Source organism: Geotrypetes seraphini, chromosome 1, assembly GCF_902459505.1.
Source record: "Geotrypetes seraphini chromosome 1, aGeoSer1.1, whole genome shotgun sequence".
NCBI lineage: Eukaryota > Metazoa > Chordata > Amphibia > Gymnophiona > Dermophiidae > Geotrypetes > Geotrypetes seraphini.
The window spans coordinates 350,204,891-350,230,589 of NC_047084.1; the positions used below are offsets into that span (position 1 = coordinate 350,204,891).

The following is a 25,699-nucleotide window of genomic DNA, read 5'->3' on the forward strand; positions in this document are numbered from 1 at the left end:
TCTTGCAGGAAAACCTCTTCCCTCCACAGTCATTAGCTTGCTTGTTTGGATAATAAACTGCACAATCAGGCCAAACACAATCTGCTTTTAACATAATCCTAAACGGCAGCATCAATCCAAAACACTTGCAAACTTGGAGTATACTTATTTAATGAAGACTGGCTACTATCACAAGGTACCAATAGCCTAACCCAGTGCGATGCAAACTTTATAAAGCCGCCGCGGCCAGAAGGCATCTTCCGGATGTCGACATGATGATGTCACATGCACGTGATGTCACCCTGTAGATATCCGCGCATGCGCAGATGTGCTCCAGCCGCAGCTCTGAGGCTCCTATTGCCGCCGGTGGTGGGGTTCTAAAGAGGGAGAGGTGTGGATAGGAGAGGCACCAGCGCTGGCTGCCTATATGACGTGAGGCACATCCTGTAAGCAGTCAGCCGGCGCCTCTTCTATTTGGGCGTCTTGCGGCACATCTGGAATCTGCTGCAGCGCACAGTTTGCAATACACTGATCTAACCAGTGCATTGTTTTGTAAAGAATCCTGATCCTGAAAGCCTCAACTGTGCTTCTAGGCCAGGGGTGTCAAAGTCCCTCCTCGAGGGCCGCAATCCAGTCGGGTTTTCAGGATTTCTCCAATGAATATGCATGAGATCTATTTGCATGCACTCATTTCATTGTATGCTAATAGATCTCATGCATATTCATTGGGGAAATCCTGAAAACCCAACTGGATTGCGGCCCTCGAGGAGGGACTTTGACCCCGGGTCTAGGGAATAGACAGAAAATGCTATATTGGGCTGCTAACACCGGTAAAATATTTAAAACAGAAGTTACAGACTGCACTTATGAGTAAAATGGTGTGGTAACCATGTCAGCCCACTTTTAAAGGTAATAAAGAGAAATAAAACAAAACAGAAAAGTAATAAGGTGATACCTTTTTTATTGGACTAATGACCATTTTTGATTAGCTTTCGAAGGTGACCCTTCTTCAGATCAGAAATAAGCAAATGTTGGCAAATATCAGAATATAGACTTGAAACACAAAAGCATTCCAATGACAATCCCCTCCCTCTTCCGTGAGATTGTCATTGGAATTTTTTTATGTTTCAATTCTATATTCTGATATTTGTCGACATTTGCTTATTTCTGATCTGAAGAAGAAGGGTCACTTTCAAAAGCTAATCAAAAATACATAAAATTAGTCCAATAGAAAGGTATCAACAGGGCCAGATTAAAGGGTAAGCCCACCAATATCTCCCCACTCCTAACATCATGCTGTGAATATTACCCAAAATACTGGCACGCCAACAATTACGCTCCATCATATGCGTGCACCAACAAGTGCGCGCATGAGGGGAATTGTCGATGGATTTGTAAGTGTAGTGGGGGGCAGGGGGTTTGCAGCCAAGATTGCGTTGACATTGGCTCTCAATGATAGCGCAAATGGGATGGGCGAAGTGCTCATGCGTGAGTTGTAAGTTTAGTGGGGGGATCCTCCCCTCACATCCCTGATCAAGAGCATGAGTTTATTGGGGGGGTACTGGGAAGGGTCCCCCCAACATCCTCAGAGTGCAAATGTAAAGGAATATGTCAGGGCGGAATTGTCAGCGTACCAATGTCCTGCGCGCATTTGACAGGTCACCGTTCATGTTTGTGGCTGCCGGCTCTGCCCCCTCTGAAATCATTTCCTATTCTGGAGCAGGACTGGCAACTGTGAACTTGAAAAGTGTGGCCCCACAAAGTATTTTTCTTTGTTTTTGCTGCTGCACACCAATAGTTGTGGGGGTGGGGGAGGAGAAGGAAACAGACTCTGGATGAGGCAGAGAGAGGAGTAGATGCTAGATGGAGGGAGGAGAGGATACAGATTCTGGATAGAGGGAGGAGGGGCAGATGCTGGATAGAAAGGGGGAGGAGGAGGACAGGCACTGGATGAGGGGGGAAAGAAGGGACATATGCTAGACAGAAAGAGAGCAGAATGAACAGATACTGAGGAGGGGGAGAGAGAGGACAAATGCTGAATAGAAAGGGGGAACAGGGAGCAGACACTGGATGTCATGGGGGGATGGAGAGAAAGCAGATGCTGCATGAGGGGAGGAGAAAGGACAGACACCAGATAGAGGATAGAAGGCAGATGTTGCATGAGGGTGAAGAGAGGGGACAGATACCAGGTAGAGGGGGGAAAGGGAAGAAGCACTGGATAGAAAAGGGACAGAGAGAGGCAGATGCTGGATGACATGGGGGAGGCAGACACTAGATGGGGATAGAAAGGAGGGTGGAAGAAATGCTAGAGGGAAGAGAAAAATAGAAATGAGGAAGGAGGGAAGAGAGAAATAGAATTGGACTTAAGGAAGGGAGGAAGTAGGGAAAACAGTAGGAAAGAAGAAGCAGGACTGGATGGGAGGGGGGAGAAAGACCAAGTGAGGGGAGGGAAGACAAATGGGCCAGGAAGATGGTGGAGAGGACAGGGATAACTGGGCTACAAGAGTGGAAGGATGAGAGATACTGGAAATGGTGGAATCATGTGGGAGAGATCAAGGGGAGGGGTGGCATGGAGATGAGTGAGAAAAGGATAGTGAGTACAGAGGTAGAAATGTGATAATGAGGTATAAATGAAAGGCAGCAGGGAATAGGAGGCTGTGGAAGGAGTGAGATGGGAAATGGCAGTGCTACAGCAAGAGAGAAGGAGATGAAAGCTGAAAAATAAAAAGAAAGCTGAGAAAGAAGATGAAATTTCAGTGGCAGGGACAGAAAATTTAAAAAAGGAACAATCAGTATTTCAGAAACAGGTGTAGTGAGGGAATGAAGCAAGACAGGAGATATGAGAAAAGCCAAATGGATAGCAGACACTGGAAAGAAAATTATCAGAAGACACAGGCAGACTGGCAATGGGTCACGAGCGGAGTTCCACAGGGGTCGGTGCTGGGACCGCTCCTATTCAATATATTCATTAACGACCTGGAAGCAGGAACAAAATGTGAGGTTATTAAATTTGCGGATGACACCAAACTATATCGCAAGTTCAATAACATGGAGGACTGCGAAGATCTCCAAAAAGATCTGAGAACACTGGAAAAATGGGCCAAAAAGTGGAAAATGAGTTTCAACATAGGGAAATGCAAGGTCATGCATATAGGGAAAAAAAACCCGATGTTCACTTACAAAATGGGGGGATCAGCGCTAGGGGTGAGCGACCTTGAAAGAGACCTGGGAGTGATGGTAGACACAACATTGAAGGCGTCGGCGCACTGTGCCACGGCCTCAAGGAAAGCAAACAGAATGTTGGGTATCATTAAGAAGGGTATCACGACCAGGACAAAGGAAGTCATCCTGCCACTGTATCGTGCTATGGTGCGCCCGCACCTGGAGTACTGTGTTCAGTTCTGGTCGCCGTACCTCAAGAAGGACATGGAGGTACTTGAGAGAGTCCAGAGAAGAGCAACTAAGCTAATAAAGGGCATGGAGGACCTCTCATATACTGACGACTGAAAAAGCTAAGGCTTTTCTCCCTGGAAAAGCGGAGACTTAGAGGAGACATGATAGAAACCTTCAAGATCATGAAGGGCATAGAAAAAATAAACAGGGACAGATTTTTCAAATTAAGGGGATCAATAAGTACAAGGGGGCACTCAGAGAAATTGAAAGGGGAGAGGTTTAGAACAAATGCCAGGACTTTTTCACACAGAGGGTGGTGGATACATGGAACGCGCTACCAGAGGATGTGATAAACAGGAGCACGCTACAGGGGTTCAAAGAAGCTTTGCATAGGTACTTGGAAGACAAAGGGATTGAGGGGTACAGATAAGAGTAAAGGTAGATTATAGGGATGGGATTAGAGGTAAGTTACAAAATTAATCAGGGACCACTGTTCAGGCACTAGACCTGATGGGCCGCCGTGGGAGCGGACCGCTGAGCAAGATGGACCTCTGGTCTGACTCAGCGGGGGCAACTTCTTATGTTCTTATGGAACCAACATGATGGAAAAACAAAATGTCCAGACAACAAAGGTAGAAAAAAGGTATTTTATTTTGGAATTTATTGACTGGAATATGTTAGCTTTGCATTGTTCAGAGGAAGAGCCAAAACAGCTCTTCTGAGCAGGGACCATCTATAAATGTCAAAAAGTACAGCGCTGCGTATGCCTTTCAGTGTTATATAAGTGATAAGCAGTAGTAGTAGTGGGGATGGGGCCTCGGTGGGTCAGAGACCCTGTGTGCATGTATGCCTATACAGGGTGCCCACAAAAAAACTCCTTGATTTTAAATGGTTACAAAACCAAAATTTATTGGAATATTCTTTCACCTTTGAGGCTACAGTTTCATTAACTCATAAAGTTTCATATGGTATCTATTACATACACTCGATATGCGCCCCATCTGTTACTCGGCAAACATCGATGCGATAATCAAGCTCGGACCAGACTCTCCAAAGCATATCCGGTGTGATCGCATTTATAGCTTCAGTGATGCGTTCCTGCAGATCATCCATAGTTGAGGGAAGTGGAGGTATGTACCCTTTCATGTACCCCCAAAGGAAAAAGTCACAAACAGTAATGTTCGGTGATCTCAGAGGCTACTTGAGGAACACACCTGATCATTTTGTCGCATTGCATTGTCTAAAGATTGTAATTTCTGCACCAATTACAGCTTATAAGGGTGAAAGTGCAAGCGATTGTGTAAGATCTTGCTAACCATTCTTTTTGGGACTTGCATTTGCTGTCATCTTATTTATAAACATATTCCAATAAGTTTTGATTTTGTAACCATTTAAAATCAAGAAGTGTTTTTGTGGGCACCCTGTATATTAGACTGCAATTAGAATTTGAGAAAAATAAAGGCCTAAGGGCAGGCTTTTCTTTCTGGTTATACATTTCACTGCATTTGTGGAGGGGCTCAGATCCTGCATTTTAGGACAAATTCCAAAGTGATCTGCTCTTCCTGGATTGCTCGATATAAGCACTGCTTTTCTCTGCCCAGCAGCTGAATTGGAAGGAAACATTCCCAAGGCTTGGATACGATCGAGGGGGGAGAATATCATGTAAACACGGTGTTTTCAAAAGTACGCACGCTCATTTACCCTCCTTGGCTACCTGCACACGAGAGCAGCTGCAGAGTGCAATCACGTCTAGCATGCAGTTTGGATTAATATTCAAAGAGAAACTATAGTGTGCATGAAAATAGCACATGTGTGCTTGTAGGCTGAAGAGCAGGTTCAAACACTGCGGCTTCCATTTCCATTTTGAAATTCTATTGGGGAGAAATGTCTGAGCAGCCTAAGTACTGGAGAGGCTTTTTAAAAAAAATTCTTTATTCATTTTAAAACCAAAAAATAAGTGCAACAAACTTTACAAACATTTTACACTTTAACAGCACTTACAATCAATCAAAATGATTCAGGAATCTGGAAGCTTGGTGGATGGCTGGCTAGCAATTGAGCTCCCTCCTCTGAGCTTCATTTATTAGACTTTAAAGTAACAATTTTTCTTCTATTTGAATATAAAATCCTCTAAAATGACATCAAACAAGCAGAAGATGCAAGAGACTCCTGCAAAATCTACAGGAAAGATTAAAAGAAGATCCACAGACTCCTAGTGGGATTCCTCTGCCAATGGATGCATTGGATGTAATAGAGGTAATATAGGAACTAAGGAACATCAATTTATCATTAATAGAGATGAGAAAAGAGATGAACCTTAGCAAGTTCGATATAGTAAATAACAGAATGGACAAGATTGAGAACAGAATAGAAAAGACTGAACATATACAACAGGACCACAAAGAAGATCATAGCATATTAAAAGAAATGGGGGGAAAAAATGACGGATCTTGAAAACAGATCTAGGAGAGAGAATATAAGAATACTAGGATTAAAGGAAGGAGCTGAGGGGAAAAATATGTTATCCTTTTTGGAAAAAGCAATACCAAAAATTTTTCCTCTTAAATTAAAAATGCCAATGGAAATTGAGAGAGCACACAGGAATGGAGTGAAATAAATCTCATAATCAGGGAAAACCAAGACCAGTAATATTAAGATTACTGAGATTTCAGCATGTACTGGAAATTTTTTTTTTTTTTTTTTTTTTTTTTTATTTATTCAGCTTTATTTTACATCAAAAGAAATTCTTTGATAAAGAAACATAATAATTCCCAATTGAAAATAAAATATTAAGTATACATATATATATTACCATGTTAACAGTCCACTACTATGGGAGAGAGAAACAAACAATAATCAGGGATAGCTGATTTTAACATAAGAAAAATTATACATATCATAAGTACAGAGCATAACGGTTGTTACTAATTACTCGGTCTGGTTGGTGACTTCAGTGGGCATCTGAGGGGATACAGAAGCCGCTTTACCCTCCAAGAAAAATTGTAATTGATCAGGTTCATAAAAAACATATCTATTTGCTTGATAAGTAATACAACATTTACATGGAAAGCGTAGCTGAAAGGTAGCTCCTAATCCCAACACAGATTGACGTAACATTAGAAATTTTTTCCGACGCAACTGCGTCCATTTAGAAACATCTGGAAATACGGCTATTCTAGAACCATAAAATTCAACATTCTCAGCCCTAAAGAATAGACGAAGAACTGCTTCTTTGTCTTGTAAAAAGACAAAGGTCACAAGCAAAGTAGCCCTTTCAGAAATTTCAAGAGATGAAGACTCCAATAAATTTGTAATATCTAATTCAGTCTGTTGGTTTTCTATGTCCTGAGTCTTTAATTTTGGAGTATTTAGATAATATATTTTCTGTAAGGGAGGCAGTGAAGTCTCAGAAAATTTTAAGACTAAAGTTAGGAATTGATGAAAAAGTTCCTTAGGTGATTGTAGTCTGGTGACTGGAAAATTAATTAATCTCAAATTTAAATTCCTGTTGGCATTTTCCAGATTTTCAATCTTCCTAGACAACATTGCTTTGTCTTTAACTTGATAATCAGAACTTTTTTGTAAATCAGAGACCTGTTGCTCAAATTTATCTAGTCTCTGGTCTTGATGTTGAATTTTCCCCTCAATCTCTTTCAAATGCAATGAGGAAGTATGCATAGTTGTAACAGTATAGGAGCATACCTTATGAAGGCTTTCAATAGCCTCCCAGAGTGCCTCCAAATCAATCACCATTGGTTTCTTCAATGGGGTCAGAAGAGAAACAGGAACCATCGGTGAAGTAATAGAATCCAGTTCAAATTTAGTTGTTCCATTAGCTGACCTTCCATGAGCTCCTAGTCCCCCAAACGCTGGCAATTGTTGTATAGGATCCAGCGAGACTGAAACTGCCTCCGGGGTCAAAGGTAAATCCGGCAGCGCAAGCGGAGTAAAAGATGTCCCCGCTACTTCCTGCAACGCCGCCGGTGAACCCGACATTCTTCCAGGGCGTGGGGGGGCTCCCGGACCAATTGGGCTAAGCGAAACCTCGCTTCCCGAAGTCGAAATCAATCCCTCTCGACAAGCCGGAGCGCCCTGAACAACCGGGACAGCAAACGAAGTTATTGCTGTCTGACGCATTAGCGAAGAGACTGAAGAGGCAGGAAGAACACCTCTCTGTTTCCCTCTGCGTTTGGGCATGCTGAAAAGGTACGAAGCAATATTTCAAAGTGCTTTAAATCCCCAGTGTAGAGAGAGCCTCGAGCTATGCGACTAGCTCCGTCGCCATCTTGATTCCCTCCTTTGTACTGGAAATTTTAAAAGCTGCAAGAGAAACAAAAAATCTGGCATATAAAGACTCCAAATTACTCTTTGTCCCAGATTTTGCCAAGTTCAGCTGAGGAAGCAATTTCTACAATTAAGACAATCTTTAAAGGAAATTGGAGCTAAATATGGGTTATATTATCCAGCACAGATGAGTTACATATAAAGAAAAATTTCATCAATTTGAGGATCCAGAAAAACTTAAAAAGTTTCTGTCATCTCAAGAAATGCCTATGAGTTAAAGAATATTATATTGAAGAAAATGTCTTAGGGTTTTTGTTTTTTACCTTGATTTGGAAAATTTGAGAAATACAGAAAAACAGAAATAACTGAATATTTATGTTACTAATTTTATTTGATATTAAAGATGGCTGCTGCAACTGATTTTCTAATGAAATGGAACTAATGGAATAGTTATAATTTAAAACGGAAGAAGATTCTGCACCTGAATAGGAAATTTGCTGATGTAAATAATATATTCAAAAATTATCTGACGTCAGAGGAAACCGAAGAGGAGAGACAGAGAAGGCTTGGAAATTCATTCTAATTTGGAGCCGTGATGTTTGAGGCTTCGATGGGGCCAGGATGATTGCAGGAGATGCTGTAGAGAATCTGCATAAGAGGATGTGGTAGGACGGAAGGGAAGTGAGCAGTGCTCTGTTTCTGCTGATGCGCGGCTTTGATCTGTCCAAACTATATCGCCACTTCCCCCTGCCCCGGCCTTTGGTTCTTCCAGTTCCGGGTTGGGTGGATGAAATATGGAAATGATCCTCACTGATTGGCGGTCGAGTGGGAACGTTCTCCCGCCGCTGAATCAGATCCTCTGATGCCGCGGCTGTGTCGACTGTGTTATCTGTGTACAGTTTCCTGCTCATTGGAAACATTTTCGGTAGCAGCTAGTGCCATTTCTTCTGAATGCTGCAGTCGATGTTGAAAATCAAGAAGAGTTTCTTGTCGCTGGGGCACTGGGCGTGATACACTGTTCTAGCCCTGTTTTACTTCACAGTCGATGCCTTTGGTCTGGTGCTGCGGGGTCATGGATGAAAGGACCTGCGGGGTTACAGATCTGGAGGTAATCATCGAGGATTTTATTGGCTAATTTTTGGGAAACACAGTATAGTACTTCCTCTTAATACACTCTTCTGCCTTGTCGGCATCTTCCTGGATGATGGCATTTACATGTGGTTCCAATGGACTGATGCAGCAGATTTACATTGAAGAAATAGTCAATAAAAATATACTGTTTGAGGGGGGATATAAACTTAGAAACAGAGTATGATGGCAGAAAAGGGCCGGCGGCCCAACAAGTCTGCCCACTCAAGAACTCTCCCTCCTTTGAGAAACCATTTTTTAAGTATAACTCTGCAGCAACCCCACCTGTTTGTCCCATCGTCTCTTGAAGTCGAGCAGGTTACTGGCCTCGACTCCCTTGCGTGGAAGACCATTCCATCGATCAATCACCCTTTCGGTGAAGAAGTTTTTCCTGGTGTCACCATGATATTGCCCCCCTTAAGTTTTAGCGGATGCCCTCTTTTCGTTGTGGGACCCGTAAGAAAAAAGATTTCTTCTTCCACCTCAATGCAGCCCGTGATATATTTGAATGTTTCTCTGCGCTCTTCGAGAGAGTACAAGCACAGTCTGCTCAGACATTCTTCATATGAGAGATCTTTAAGTCCCGAGACCATCCTAGTGGCCATTCTCTGGATCAACTACATTTTCTTCACATCCTTTTGATAGTGTGGACTCCAAAACTGGACACAGTACTCCAGGTGAGGTCTCACCATGGATCGGTATAACGGCAGTATGACTTCAGGCTTTCAGCTGATAAAGCTCCTTCTGATGCAACCCAGCATTTGTCTAGCCTTGGCTGAAACTTTCTCCACCTGATTGGCAGCTTTCATATCTTCCCGGATGATTACTCCCAAGTCCCTTTCTGCAACAGTTCTTGTTAAGTTCTCACCGTTCAAGGTGTATGTTCTGCATGGATTTCCACTACCGAGATGCATTACCTTACATTTTTTGGCATTAAAATTTAGTTGCCAAGTACTGGACCATTGTTCTAGTAAAAGTAGGTCCTGCTCCATAGTGTTGGGCCTGGTTGCGCTGTCAGGTTCTGTTGCCTTGCCCACAATGTTGCATAGTTTAGCGTCATCGGCAAATAATGTAATTTTGCCTCGAAGTCCCTGAGTTAGATCCTTACAAAGATATTAAATAGCATCGGGCCCAAGACCGAGCCCTGTGGCACTCCACTGGTCACTCTCAATGTTTTTGATGGAATACCGTTTACCATTACCCTTTGAGGCGCTTCCCAGGAGATTTGTTATGTGTCACTAGATTGGAGGTAGAGTGATCGCCGAGTTGATGGCCAAGGACTCTAGTGATCGCTCCCTCAGATGGGTGCTTAATGACACTGGAGAGTGGAACACATAAACTTGAGGGAAATCACCGAGGATATTGCTGGTCAGTTTCTATGACACACAGAACAGTACTTCCTCATAATGTTCTCCACTGCCTAGTCGACACCTTCCTGGGTGATGGCAGTCGCATGTAGATCCATTGGAATGTGTAGCAGGTTCACATTGAGACAATGTGGAACTCTGTCTATATTTTAGCTTACCCCTGTGTTTCCCTAGAATTGGTGGGGCAGTTGGGGAGATATAGAATGATCTGGTTCCAGTCATTTGGATATTTGCCATTAACTTTACTTTAATGCCTGCTGAAGCACCCATGTCTGCAACCCCATGCATGAATATTGGAAAAATGAATTCTTCCTGAATATATCTGTAATTGATGATCTCCTTATGATGGTGGTCTTGGGTCCTAGTGATATTTTGGAAAGGGAATTTCTGTTTATAAGCATGAAATGACTTCTAATTTCTGATCTTTCATCTCCACTTAATCAGTAGTATTTGTTTAAGTTATACTTTCATTGATATAGGACTTCTTTTAGAGATAATATAAAGATATTATATTTTTATTATTCCTAGATAAAGATATGAAATATAGTTTAATACAGTTGTCATAATAATAAAAAGGGGGATTCTTAATATTCATATTAAATCACTAATAATTAAGAAATAAATTTGATATGGTGAAGAATCTATGCATTAAATGAATTTTCCAGGAAATTTAGTTAATTAATTTATGTGGTTACTATACTATAGTAAATATTTAGTCTTCCTATATGAATTGATAAAACTAAAATATTTATGGAATATTATTATTTAAGGGTTGATTAATTATATTTCATGAATAGGGGGAAAATATATTTATTAGATTTATGAATTATTCAATTTAGTGAGATTTAAAATTTGATAAATTGTCATATTAAAGGGGAAATTAAATGGTCTATACTTCTTAAGTAAAATTATATATCTAGTGATAAATCTTTTAATTATATAGGTTGATTAATTTTTATAGTATAGAGGAAATAGTAAAGTAAGATGCCTGGGGGAGGGGTGGGGCTACCAGGCTGATTTTATGTCTTCAAGTTATCGTAATATAAGAAGGGAGGGATATGGGAGGGAATAGAGAAGGGTTTATGGGATCTTAGAAATATAATATTTAAGAGATAAAGGGAGGGAGGGGATGTTCCACATAGTAAATTAAGGGAAATGAGTTATGCACAAAAAAATTATAATAAGATGAAATATTTGATGGGGTTCATGTGCCCTGTAAGTAAATATCTTAATGGAGCTTAAATTATTTTCATTAAATGTTAATGGTCTCAACCATCCAATAAAAAGAAAGAAAACACTTTTATTTTTAAACAACAGAATGTAGATATATGTTATATCCAGGAGACTCATCTATCAGCTTTAGAGTCTAAGAAACTAGAAGGGGATTGGGTAAAACATTGGGGTTTTTTGCCCCTGCTGTGGGAAAGAAGGCAGGTGTAGCAATTTTGGTAAGTAAAAAATGCAATGTTATGTTTAAGTTGATTGCTGCTGATCCTTCAGGGAGATGGATACATGTAGAAGTGAGTCTGGGAAATACTACGTTGGCACTTTTCAATGTATATGCACCTAATTCAAACCAATTTGAATTTTTAAAATCTCTACAACAATTGTTACTATCACTGGCTGCTTCTAATTTAGTTGTGGCAGGTGATTTTAATGCTGTTATATATCCTTTAATGCAGTGGTTCCCAATCCTGTCCTGGGGGACCACCAGGCCAACTGGGTTTTCAGGCTAGCCCTAATGAATATGCATGGAGCAGATTTGCATGCCTATCACTTCCATTATATGCAAATATCTCTCATGTATATTCATTAGGGCTAGCCTGAAAACCCGATTGGCCTGGTGTTCCTCCAGGACAGGGTTGGGAATCACTGCTTTAATGGATAAAAAACCTAGTAGAATTATGAAGTCATTAGGATTAGATAATTTGATACAGAATTGTGATTTGAAAGATATATGGCGAATATTTCTTTTTAATGACCGGGAATTTTCTTTTTGTTCCCATATTCACAAATCTTTTTCAAGAATAGATTATATATTTGTTTCAAATCAATTAGTACAGCAGATAACAATCCTCCATAGATCCAATTGTTTTGGCTGGTCATGGGGGTGTGTGGATTAAATTTAAAATAGTTGATCAAGATAATAGTAAATCTGTATGGAGATTTGATAATACACTGCTTGCGGAACCAACTTTTATTGAGGAAGTTCAGTTAAAAATAAATGATTATTTTCAAATTAATAATACGGAAGATATCTCCATTGAGACTTTATGGGGTGCTTTTAAGGCAACCATGAGAGGTAAAATTATTTCATTTTTAGCATATATTAGGAAACAAGTTAAAAGACAATTTTCCAGTTTGGAACATGAAATTAAGCTTTTGGAGTCAAAATTGAGAAATGGGAATACTCTACATTACAGGCTCTTTTGAAAGCTAAAGGTAAATATAATGAGATTCTTCTAAATTGATAAGAAAAGACTTATTTTCTCAACAAGCTTTGTATTATGGAAATTAAAATAAGGCGGGAAGATTATTGACAAATTATCTTAAAGCAAAAAAAAAAGAAAAACAAAAATAGTAAAGGATGAGAAAGGTGATACTTATTCTCAAATTGGACCTGTTTTAAAACAATTTTTTAAATTTTTATAAAGTTCTATACTCTTCTGAGCCTTATTTAGATAAAGAAAAAGATGGTCTAGAATTTTTAAACTTAATTAAGGGACCAAAAATTCCTGAGCATATAAAAGAAAGTTTAGAAAACCCAATATCACTAAAAGAGTTGCAAACAGCACTGAAAACCCTTAGAGTTGGATCCGCTCCAGGTGGAGATGGTTTCACGGTAGAGTTTTATAAATCATTTCAAATTACCTTATTACCATATTTGTTAAATTTGTATCAGGTTCAACTAACTAAAGGTTGCATTACAGGTACTATGGCAGAATCATTAACCATAGTTTTGCCAAAGCCAAATAAAGATCCCACATTGGTTTCAGACTGCAGGCCTATTTCCTTAATCAATGTAGATGGAAAACTTTTAGCTAAGACATTGACTAAGGCTTGGCTAAGGCTCTCCCCTTTATTATTGGTATGCACCAAACAGGATTTGTTGTTCAAAGACATTCTTCTAATAATACCAGATTGGCTTTGCATATGTTAAATCTATCAAAAGCCATGAATGATCCAGCCTTTTCTGTATCCTTGGATGCAGAGAAGGCCTATGATTGAGTAGAATGGGCCTTCATGTATCAAGCATTGGAGTGGTTTGGTATAGGTTCAGGATTTATACAAATGATCCAAACATTGTATAGCTCCCCTGTTGCTAGATTGTATATTAATACTAATTACTCAAGAGTGTTTTAGATTGCAGAGGGGGGTTAGACAAGGTTGTCCCTTATCTCCTTTGCTTTTTGATATTGTATTAGAACCCTTGTTATTAGCCATTCAGCAAGCGAAGGAGATGCAGGATATTCCTTATTCAGATCGGGAATATAAGGTTACTGCTTCATTTGAGAAATCCAGAAACAACCATTCCAAGCTTACTAGAATTGATAGAGAAATTTGGAAAATTTTCAGGGTACAAGATAAATTGGAGTAAATCAGATGTTCTTCCACTTAATGTGCATTGTATAAAAGGTTTGTTTGATTCATTTCCCTTTCTATGGAAGGAGGATGGAATAAAATATTTAGGCATTTGGATTAAAAATATATTGGAAGAAACAATGAAAGAGAATGAAAAATTTTTATTACAGAAGGTAACAGAAATGTGTGAGCAATGGAATCCTTTACATCTTTCATGGTGGGGGAGAGTCCAAACTATTAAAATGATGATTTTGCCTGTGGTTTGTTATCAAATGGGTATGTTGCCGTTTTTTTTCCAAGGGTCCTTTTATAAAAAATTAAATAGTGTTCTTACAAAATTTGTTCGGCTGGAAAAAACTCCTAGAGTCACGTTAGTATCTCTACAAAAAACAATTGCAGAGGGAGGGGTAAATTTTCCCAATTTTTATAGGTATCATCAATCCTATATTATACGCCAGGGTATATATTGGGTCCTTCCAGAGCTCATTGAAAATATCCCAGATTGGTTATGGTTGGAATGGCGCCTCATGTTTCCTCTGCGATTATGCCATATTCTTAGTATCAAAATGCCTAGATTATATAAAGAAAATAGAATATTAGTAGACACTTGGAAAACATTAAGATACGTAAGTAATTTAACACCTATTCCAATTCACAAATCAACAAATCAAACTATATGGCTGAACTCTAAGATTCAAATAGGCGGATTTAAGGTCATCTGGAAGTATTGGATGATAGCAGGTATTCGTGTATTAGATGATGCTATTTCTAATGGTAAGCTGCTTGATTTTTCACAGTTGCAACATAAATACGGCCTCAATAAATCACAAAGTTTTAGCTGGATGCAACTGAAGCAGGCCATTCAGGCAGGGTTCCATGAATAGAAAAATCTTAATAATCAATATAGCTTGGAATACTTATGCTTTCAGCTGGACTTCCTGGGGCACCAGGATGCCCAGTGGTATAAACTGTTAACTGGATTTATTAAAAAGAAACCAAAAACCGGCCTGAGAGACATTTGGAGCATTGAGATTAAGCATCAAATTTCTGCATCTCAAATGGCCACGAATTTGGACTTGAAGAATAAGATGTACAGTGTCTGCATCTATGAGACAAACTTGGTTTTTTCTGTTACATAGAACATTATGGACCCCTGTTCGGTTACAAAAGTTAGATAGCTCTAAGTCTAATAGATGTTGGCATTGTCATCTTGAAGCAGGGACTTTAGATCATTTATTGTTCTATTGTCCATTTATTATGGCATTTTGGAAATCAATTTGGGGCCAAATTAATAGTTTATTAGAAAACACGGTGGCATTGACCTATGATACTATATTATTTGGCATGTCAATGAGAGCAAAAAGTCAGATATCTTCTAATAACAACAAGCTTTTGTTTATAATGACAGGGGTTGCCATACAACAAATAACATGTAATTGGAAGAACTGGAATAGAATGAATTATAATTTTGGGTGGAATTCATTGTGCCATATATATAAAATGGAAAGAGCAATAGCTACACAGCAGGGGGATTTAAGGAAGTTTCAAGATGTGTGGGAGCTGTTAACAAAATATTGTAATGAATAGATTCCATTTTTCCCTTAAATTTATAAGTACAATACTGGTAGATGGGGGGGGGTAATTTTTAGTTTATTATTTAACAATATAAGAATGATAGGAGGGGAAAAGTTTAATCATATAATACTTATGTTTATATATGCTATAGAAGGGTGGGGAGGGAGGGAGATAAGTTATATGATTTGTATTGTTGCTGAATATTAAGTGTTCTATTTAATGTAAAAATGTTTTACTAAATGTCACACTTATTGTAAGTTATAAAACGAAAAAATACACATATCCCCCCCACCGGTCTGCATATCCAAAAATTGCAAAAGTATCTCCCCACCCACCCTGGACGTGTATTATCAAAAGGGGAAATCAACAATCACTCCTTGCAGAATTTTGACAATGGCTCCCAAATATCCATAAACTTCTTATAATGTCCTTGCTGCATGGCCATCATATGTTCCATTTTAAAAGTGTAACACAGAGATTCCCACCAAAAAGTGTAATTTAACCGATCCTAGTATTAAAAGTTCCTCAAAATACTGGAGAGTTCTAACATTCTACTCCTCCTTCATTAGCAGCCACCGGTATTAGGATATCAAAATTTGAAGGATGCAGAAAAAAAAAATGCCCTTTCACATGAGACAAATATAGTAACATAGTAACATAGTAGATGACAGCAGATAAAGACCCGAATGGTCCATCCAGTCTGCCCAACCTGATTCAATTTACATTTTTTCTTCTGGGCAAGAATCCAAAGCTCTACCCGGTACTGTGCTTGGGTTCCAACTTCCGAAATCTCCTTCAAAACCTACTCCATCCCATCTAAACCCTCCCAGCCATTGAAGCCCTTTCCAGCCCATCCTCCCCCAAATGGCCATATAGCATCTAGCCAGGACTATGCCACAAAAAGCTGAATGCAAGCAAACACTTTGGGATTCAGCCAGACATTTTATATGGTCAGAGACTGTCACTTCATTTATAGGTTTCAATTTGCTGATTTTGAGTTTACCTCATTGATTGGATTAATGTTTATATGGGGTAATTTTAATATTGTTATGCTGTTAACAAAATTGTAAATTTTAGGTTGAACTGTACTTGCTCTATATCGTCTTGGGTGAATCTCATCATAAATGTGATTAATAAATCTCAATAAATAGGTAAGTTACCCCAACTCCCCCCCTCCTTTTTTACAAAACCATTGTGTGTTTTTTAGCGCTGGCCGTGGCGGTAACAGCTCCGACGCTCATAGAATTCCCATGAGTGTTGGAGCTGTTACTGCCACGGCTGGCGCTAAAAACCATGTTATAGTTCTATAAAAGGGGGGGGGGGGGTTAGTTAGTTAGGTGCCATCAATTTGTGTTTGAGTCCTAGTGACTTGATGAATTACAGATCTAAAAAGACATCTGTTTTGTACTAGTCTGGTAAGGTCCTCCAGATTCATCCTCATAGTTGTTTTCGGTAAGGTAAAGCCCTCGTAATAACTGAATTCAGGCCTTCTCAATAGAGAATGACACGGGGACAAATTTTTCCCTGTCCCCGAGGAACTCGTTTTCCCGTCCTGGCAAGTTCTTTTCCTGGTCCTGCCAGATTCCTGCAAGCTCTGTCCTCATCTGCACAAGCCTCAAACACTTTAAAATCATAAGTGTTTGAGGCTTCTGCGGTCAAGGCAGAGCTTACAGGAATGGGGCAAGGGCAGGGACAGTGACAAAACTCGCAGGGACGGGACGGGGAAATTGAGTTCCGTGGGGATGGGGACAAATTTGTCCCCTTATCATTCTCTACACTTCTCCACTCTAGAAATCAAAATGTAGTAAAAGTGAGCCAAGTAAAGGACAATCAAGCCATTGTGACATCACTGATGAGGCTGGCTCTTAGGCATTGGTGGAATGAGGCATTATGATGTCACAATACCAGCTCTGGTCTGGTTATCAGAGGCTGAAACTTTTCACACTATTTATTTATTCAATTTTCTATTCTCCCAAGCAAAGAATAACATGGGGACAAATTTTTCCCTGTCCCCGCGGGAAATCATTTTCCCATCCTAGAGAGTTCTTTTCCTGTCCCTGCCCCATTCCTGCAAGCTCCGTCCTCATCTAAATAAGCCTCAAACACTTTAAAATCATAAGTGTCCAAGGCTTGTGCGGCTAAGCCAGAGCTTAGAGGAATGGGGCAAGTTCAGCAACAAAACTCACGGGACGGAAAAATTGAGTTCCTGCGGGGACAGGGAAAAATTTATCCTCGTGCCATTCTCCATTTCCCAGTAAATAAGGCACTATGCACAATGAAATGTGGTACTAGAAAATGTCTACAATCCAGTATTACTGGAATAAGAAACTGAAGCCAAGAATATTATTTACTTAAAAGCTAAGGGGTAAAATTTTCAGCCGTGGTGGTCAGTGTATGTTTTTAGCAACAAAAACAGCAGATTGATGAAAATTGTCCAAAGTTAAAATTTATTCACCACAACAAGATTAAAATAACATAACTATAGCTATTTTAATCTTGTTGTAGTGAATAAATGTTCATTTTGGACAATTTCCATTCATCTGCTGATTTTTGTTGCTCATTGTGGATCTTGCAGATTGCTTGCCTGCATGTTTTGTCAGTGCTTTTTTTTGTTACATGCCAGTTAGGGCATTTAAAAAAACATGTATCCAGCAGCATATTCCCTCTAGTTCTATAAATCAGTGGTTCCCAACCCTGTCCTGGAGGACCCCCAGGCCAGTCGGGTTTTCAGGATAGCCCTAATGAATATGCACGAGAGAGATCTGCTTATAATGGAGGTGCCAGGCATGCAAATCCGCTCCATGCATATTCATTAGGGCTATCCTGAAAACCCGACTGGCTTGGGGGTCCTCCAGGACAGGGTTGGGGACCTAAATCATATTCTCTCTAGCTCTAACAATTTTATTCTTGGCATGCAAAGCTGCATGCACAAGTTATAGAATAGTTTTCAGTTACGCACATGACTTAATTAGTTGCTATTTGATGTTAACAACCAATAATTGACTATAATTGGGGTTAAATGGTGCCGATTGGCGCTAATTAGTCCTTAGTTGAGATTCTATAAATTGTGTAATCTACATCCCCCAAATTCTATGTGTAGCACTTGAAGCTATGCATGCAATTCGGTGCACACAATTTGCATGCAAAACTTAAATTGGTTAATTAGCCTAATCAGCACCTATGATTGGCATTCAACATCTCATAATTCACACTAATTGGCACGAATTAAAAGTTACATGTATAGCCATTCCTAAAAGTTATGCGCATTACTACAGAATACACTTGATCTGCGCACAATTTAGGTGCAGGCATTTAGGCCTGGTTTTAGCAGGCTTTAATGGGTGTGCCAAAAAATTATGTGATGCACAAGGGCTTAGCACAATTCTATACAACAGTGGTTCCCAACCCTGTCCTGGAGGACCCCCAGGCCAGTCGGGTTTTCAGGATAGCCCTAATGAATATGCATGGAGCAGGTTTGCATGCCTGGCACCTCCATTATATGCAGATCTCTCTCGTGTATATTCATTAGGGCTATCCTGAAAACCCGACTGGCCTGGGGTTCCTCCAGGACAGGGTTGGGAACCACTGATTTATAGAACTAGAGGGAATATGCTGCTGGATACATGTTTTTTTAAATGCCCTAACTGGCATGTAACAAAAAAAAGCACTGACAAAACATGCAGGCAAGCAATCTGCAAGATCCACAATGAGCAACAGAAATCAGCAGATAAATGGAAATTGTCCAAAATGAACATTTATTCACTACAACAAGATTAAAATAGCTATAGTTATGTTATTTTAATCTTGTTGTGGTGAATAAATTTTAACTTTGGACAATTTGCATCAATCTGCATCAATCTGCTGCATTATATGCAGATCTCTCTCATGCATATTCATTAGGGCTATCCTGAAAACCCAACTGGCCTGGGGGTCCTCCAGGACAGGGTTGGGAACCACTGCTATAAAAGATATGCGCACCTTGTAGAATCATGCTAAGTGCTGTTCTAGTAGGTGCCAATTTTTTGACACTATATATAGAATTAGGCCCATAACACACAACTGAAAGAGGGCTGTTGACCCGGGAGGGGCATGGGCAGGTCAGAGGCAGGCCCAGTACTTACATGCATGGGTTCTGGAATATTAGCAGTTATGCACCTAACAACAGTTATAAAACATATAATAAGTACTAGAGCCTTCAATAGTTGTATTAAAAGCTATCCATCTTATCTACATAAATTTAGAAAAATCAATTTAAAGTAGCTTCGCACCATTTAAGCCATCACACTACTATCTCCGTATAGGTCTAAATATGGCGTCGGCGTCTTTTTTTACTTCCTTTAAATACATTCATCAAAGATTCAACCAATCACCAAACGTACTGTACAAACCACTCCCTATTCGAGTTCGGCATTCAACCCACACGGGCTAACGGAGAACAAAAATGGATCTATGAATTAAATTCCGTTAGCCCGTGTGGGTTGAATGCCGAACTCGAATAGGGAGTGGTTTGTGCAGTACGTTTGGTGATTGGTTGAATCTTTGATGAATGTATGTAAAGGAAGTGAAAAAGACGCCGCCACCATATTTAGACTTACACGGAGATAGTAGTACAATGCCTACATGCTTACATATCTATTTATCCATCCATCCATCCATCCAAAAGATGGACTTGAGGAAAGCCACTGCTTATTCCTAGGATAAGCAGCATAAAATCTGTTTTACTCTTTAGGAACTTGCCAGATACCTGTGATCTGAAGTGGCCACTGTTGGAAACAGGATACCAGGCTTGACGGACTTTCAGCTTGTCCCAGGAAGACAACTCTTATGCTCATATTGGGTCAGCTGATTTCAGTTTAACAGCAAACGATGAACTCTCCTATCTACATGTTTTAAGTTAATACACAGATAATAGCTAATCAACCAGATATTAATTGTGTAATAATGGGCCATTTTTGGTAGGGACAGAGGTGAAACATACATTAATCTGTATTTATGCTGTATCTCACTACCTTAGTAAGACTCTGTATGCTATATGTAAGATTCTAGATGCTGTACCCCGGACCTTTATGTAAGATTCTATATGCTTTTTTTTTTTTTTGTAAATTTCTATATACTGTATATTTCTATACTGTAAATTTCTATATACTGTATTCCCTATTGTAACTCGCTGACTGTCCAGCTCTCTTTAGTGTGAACCGCCTAGAAGTCTCACGACTATGGCGGTATAGAAGAATAAAGTTATTATTATTATTATTATTATTAACAGTGATATTCAGCTGCTAAACACATATGAGGCCAATATTCAAACTATGGGAGTTAGCTGGCTATTCAATGTCGGACTGTTTTTGGTGACCGGCACTGAATATCTGGAAGGTTTTTGGCTGCTAAAATGTCAGTTGGCTATGTGATATTTGGCAATAACCAGCTAAATTTTTAGTAGCCAAAGATAGGCTACTTAAATAGCTGGTCTATCTTAGGCGCTAAATCTAGCTGGCCAGCACTTTAAATTTTGCAGTTAGCAAGCTATCCATCAAGGTCCAGATTCTGCAATAAGTTAGAAGCCAGTAGGTGCCTGACCGGCACCTAACAAGTTCAAAACGCTGTTTAAAATATTTTAAAAGAAAAATGTAGGTACTGGAATTGTGCCTATGAAGGCGCTTTACGACGCCTAATGCTACTGTAGGCATGGATAACACCAGAAGTGGTGTTAGGCATCATAAAGGGCCTCCACAGGCATGATTCACATCAAAGGTAGGCACCGAAAATGTAGACCTTAAAAACCCTGGCCTACATTGCCATTGCCTATCTTTTCCAAAGGCCCGATTCTATAAGGGGCACCGTCGCATGACTGACAGGCAATCGGCAGCTGTTTTTAAGTCGGTCGCCGCTGGCGGCGCTGTTTTTTAGAATCCGGGCCTAAGCGCTAATATTCAGCGGCCATCTTGTGCTGAATATTAGCACTTAGCCGGCTTAGCAGTATTTTACTGTCCAGGAGCTGTTCCTTACCGGTTAACCCTTTCAGGACCATAAGGATCGTGGGCCAATTTTTGTGGTTTTGACGACATTTTTATGGTAAAAAGGGCTTGCAGATGCCAAAAAATTGATTTTTTTTGTGAAATATCATTATTTTTTTTAAAAAAAATCAAACTTCTGGCTTATGGACAGTGTGGCAAGTGAATCTTCTCGTCAATCTGGCAACGACGCTAATGAATGAATGTCGGAACCAGTTTGTTTACATAAAGGCAGTATCATATGGAATCCGTACATATCAAATTTAGAACTGTAGACTATCCCAATCAAAATTTATAGGATTTTAAAGTTATGGGACAAATATGTCCCTTGGTCCTGAAAGGGTTAAAGAGCGCTGAATATTAATTGGAGTGTGCAAGCACTGACGCGCTTCACTTTGTATATTCAATACCAATGCACAGTATATATCAGAAATTAAATAATATAAAGAAATTTGAAGGTCAACAGTGATGTCTGCTCAACTACAAATTAGTCTGGCTACTTAAAGGCAAATAACACTTTTAGAAGCAGCAGCCCCCAAAGCACTGTTATTCTTTTTATGTTTTTCTTTCTATTTTCCCACTACCTCTTTTATTTATTTCTTTAAATATACTGGGGGGGAAGGGGGGGGTTAGCAAACAGCTAGTGCAAAGTGATACATCATTTATAAACCACCTTGTTACTGCATGAAACAAAAACGCAGCTTTGAACACAACGCAGCCTCCTGCTGTAAACTCAGGCAGGTTTGATGGAAGCTCCTCAAAAGAGCTCCTGGCTTAACGGTGGCTGTTCACGTGGGGGCTGCGATCTATACCTGCTGTCCTCTGTCACTCCCCCTGAAACTTAGCGGCAGATGTTGCTGTGTCGAGTGGCCTCTGAAGTGCCTCTCGGTCCTCATCTGCCCCACCACAAGAGAGTCACATTATATCAGATCTCTTTATTTGTGCCCGAGGCAAGTTTGGAAGCACAGCTGTGTCCGCCCCCACTTTACCTTTGGTGTTTAAGCTCTCCTCCAGGCGGCAAACGTGAAACCAAAACTACTCTGCCACTCTTAACTACATCTGCTGACAATCCAGCAGCTTCGCTACAGGGTGGGCATGCAGCCGTGCCTCTGCTCCAAACAGATGCCAGGCCGCAACCTGCTTGCAAACACCTGGAAAAGATTCCAAGACTTCATGAATTACCAGCTTTAAAAAAATATATATATATATATATATATATATATATATAAATGTATATGATTCAGAGGAGTCTAGAGTGGTGATCAAAGCCATTTCTGACGACTGTGTACAGGGTTCAAGACCAGGCCACCCTCTGCAGGGAGCAAGAAGAGGGAGACAAGAAGAGAGCCTTCTCTTCTTCTGCTCTGATACTTCATGCTTAAACTTCAATTACTTCATCAAGGACTTGAATTCGCAGGTGGATTCTTCTGCAACTGAGCAGTGCCAGACTCAATGAAATAAGAAATATTTGTTAGTTTCATTGTCTGACACAGCGGCACTTCCGAAGAGAGGCAGCGAGGGTGTTTGTGTGTGGTCTCTGTGTTTACAAAATTTAACTCACCAGGGGTACGGCTGCACATCTGCATGGAAAAGCTTATGAATAAAAGGAGATAGGTTTTTTTTCTTCTTCTTTTGAATGACAGAACATGCTGTTCGCTAGACAGAAGTTGTACTCCTGTGGCACTGTGGGTCACACCCAAAGGACGGCAATTGCTTTTTTTTTTTTTTTGCATTTCAACAGTAGGATAAAGCTCTCACCCTCCACTCTTGTCAGTTCAAACGTAGCTAGACTGTTGCCTCCCTGCATCTTCTACACTATGACAACCGCCACTAATTTCTTCTCAAGATCACATGAAGCACTTCAAGCAGCTTCAGGAAACTAACCCCCTTTTTGAATCATCAAAAGCTTATAAAGAATACCTTTCAAGTCTACAAAAGAAACAAAAAAAAAAAAAAAAGAGAAAAGAAAAAGGCATCAACTCTGCCTTTTTATTGTCATCAGTATACTTCACAAATGTTTACCCGCATTTGCTTTCAAATGTACTTTGTAGGCAGTTTGTGCATCTATTTGCATATTCTTTGGACTCTATTGCTCATAAATGTCTACATCAAGAGATACACGGAGGAATTAGTCCACAGAACGCCGCCGACTGCATTACAAAGAGAGACGGGCTGATTGTTTCTTCAACAGGATCGCCTGCTCCATTTCAAGCAGGTTCAGTATTGCTGAATTTTGTGATTGCGGAAAAATAAATTAACAGGCCGATATTCCAAAACATAAGAACATAAGAACATAAGAAGTTGCCTCCACTGGGTCAGACCGAGGTCCATCTCGCCCAGCGGTCCGCTCCCGCGGCGGCCCATCAGGTCTGCGACCTGTGAAGTGGTTTCTGCCTACTTCTATAACCTACCTCAAGTTATATCTGTACCCCTCTATCCCCTTATCCTCCAGGAACCTATCCAAACCCTCCTTGAACCCCTGTACAGAGTTCTGGCCTATCACATTCTCCGGAACCGCGTTCCATGTGTCCACCACCCTCTGGGTAAAAAAGAACTTCCTAGCATTTGTTCTAAACCTGTCCCCTTTCAATTTCTCTGAGTGACCCCTAGTGCTTGTGGCTCCCCACGGTTTGAAGAATCTGTCCTTATTCACTTTCTCTATGCCCTTAAGGATTTTGAAGGTTTCTATCATGTCCCCTCTAAGTCTCCTCTTCTCCAGGGAGAACAGCCCCAGCATTTTTAACCTGTCAGCGTATGAAAAATTTTCCATACCTTTTATCAGTTTAGTCGCCCTCCTCTGCACTCCCTCGAGTATTGCCATGTCCTTCTTGAGGTACGGCGACCAGTATTGAACACAGTACTCCAGGTGCGGGCGCACCATTGCGCGATACAACGGCATGATGACTTCCTTCGTCCTGGTTGTAATACCCTTTTTGATGATGCCCAGCATTTTGTTTGCTTTCTTTGAGGCTGTCGCACATTGCGCCGATGGTATCAGTGATGTGTCGACCATCACCCCCAGGTCCCTTTCAAAGTTACTCACCCCTAGCAGTGTTCCCCCCATTTTGTAGCTGAACATCGGGTTCTTTTTCCCTACATGCATGACCTTGCATTTCTCTACGTTAAAACTCATTTGCCACTTTTTTGCCCAGTCTTCCAGTTTCGTTAGGTCCCTTTGCAGTCTTCACAGTCTTCCGTGTTTCTAACCCTGCTGCAGAGTTTGGTGTCATCAGCAAATTTGATAACCTCACATTTTGTCCCTGCCTCCAGATCGTTAATAAATATATTGAACAGTAGAGGTCCCAGCACCGACCCCTGTGGAACTCCGCTCGTGACCCATTGCCAGTCTGAGTATTGGCCTTTTACTCCAACCCTCTGTTTCCTGCCTGCCAACCAGTGTTTGATCCATCGGTAGATATCCCCTTGCACCCCGTGGTACCACAGCTTTTTAAGTAGCCGTTCGTGAGGTACCTTGTCGAAGGCTTTTTGGAAGTCAAGGTAAATGATGTCTATGGATTCCCCCTTATCCATCTGGCTGTTTATTCCCTCAAAGAAGTACAGCAAGTTCGTGAGGCACGACCTTCCCTTGCAGAAGCCATGTGTTTACCGTTGGCTGACAAACGTGCAAGTCATGGCATTGATTTTCAGTGGCATTTCTACAGCGAGTGCTGGAGAAAATCATTCTAACTGCTTCAAAACTTGCCATACGAAGGGCAGGTATATAAAGTGGAACCCAGAGGGTGTCTGTGTGGAGACTAGTCTATAATGGAAAGTACTGAGATTTCTGGGCAGACTAGATGGGCCATTTGGCCTTTATCTGCCATCATGTTTCTATGTTTCTAAGCCTTCCCTTGCCCCTGATGTCCCATTCCTATCGCTCACCCTCTCAGGGGTGTCCTGCCACCTTCAACGCCTCTTTCCCTCCCCCCCCAAACCAGCAGACTTCCTTCACAGTCAGTGGCTCCCCCAAACAAACTAGTAGCGTTTCCCTCCCCCTGCCAAACAGGCACGACTCACTCCCTCAACTAACCCTCTTCCCAAACCCAGGTGAAGGACCCCTAGGCCTACCATACTTCCTTTGTGGTCTAGCAGCGCATAGGCGCAAAGATTCCCACTCACTCCAGCTCGTGCTCTCTCATCGGCGAAAATGAGGGCTGAAACTTCCAGAGGCAATTTAGGTGCCATCTATAGAATCAGGGCCATAGGGGGTAATTTCCAAAAGGCACTGGGATGATGTATGCTAATTGTGAATTCTTTAACATAAGAACATAAGAACATAAGAACTGCCTTCTCCGGATCAGACCTTCGGTCCATCAAGTCCGGCGATCCGCACACGCGGAGGCCCTGCCAGGTGTACACCTGGCTTAATTTATAGTCCAC

General features: G+C 40.6%; 1 protein-coding gene across 2 annotated transcripts in view; it reads right to left on the bottom strand.

The window, feature by feature from the left end:
- The window catches only part of ANTXR2 (ANTXR cell adhesion molecule 2), a 425,705-nt gene that overhangs the window by 88,457 nt on the left and 311,549 nt on the right, over positions 1-25,699 (bottom strand). The window contains exon 17 of one of the 2 annotated variants that reach the window (XM_033963677.1): positions 7,492-7,692. The exons of the other annotated variant lie outside the window; for it this stretch is intronic. Within the exon in view, the coding sequence (XP_033819568.1) occupies positions 7,642-7,692 (51 nt within the window). The 3' untranslated portion in view covers positions 7,492-7,641. Of the gene's footprint in view, positions 1-7,491; positions 7,693-25,699 lie in introns of those variants that run through there. 2 annotated transcript variants of the gene reach the window in all.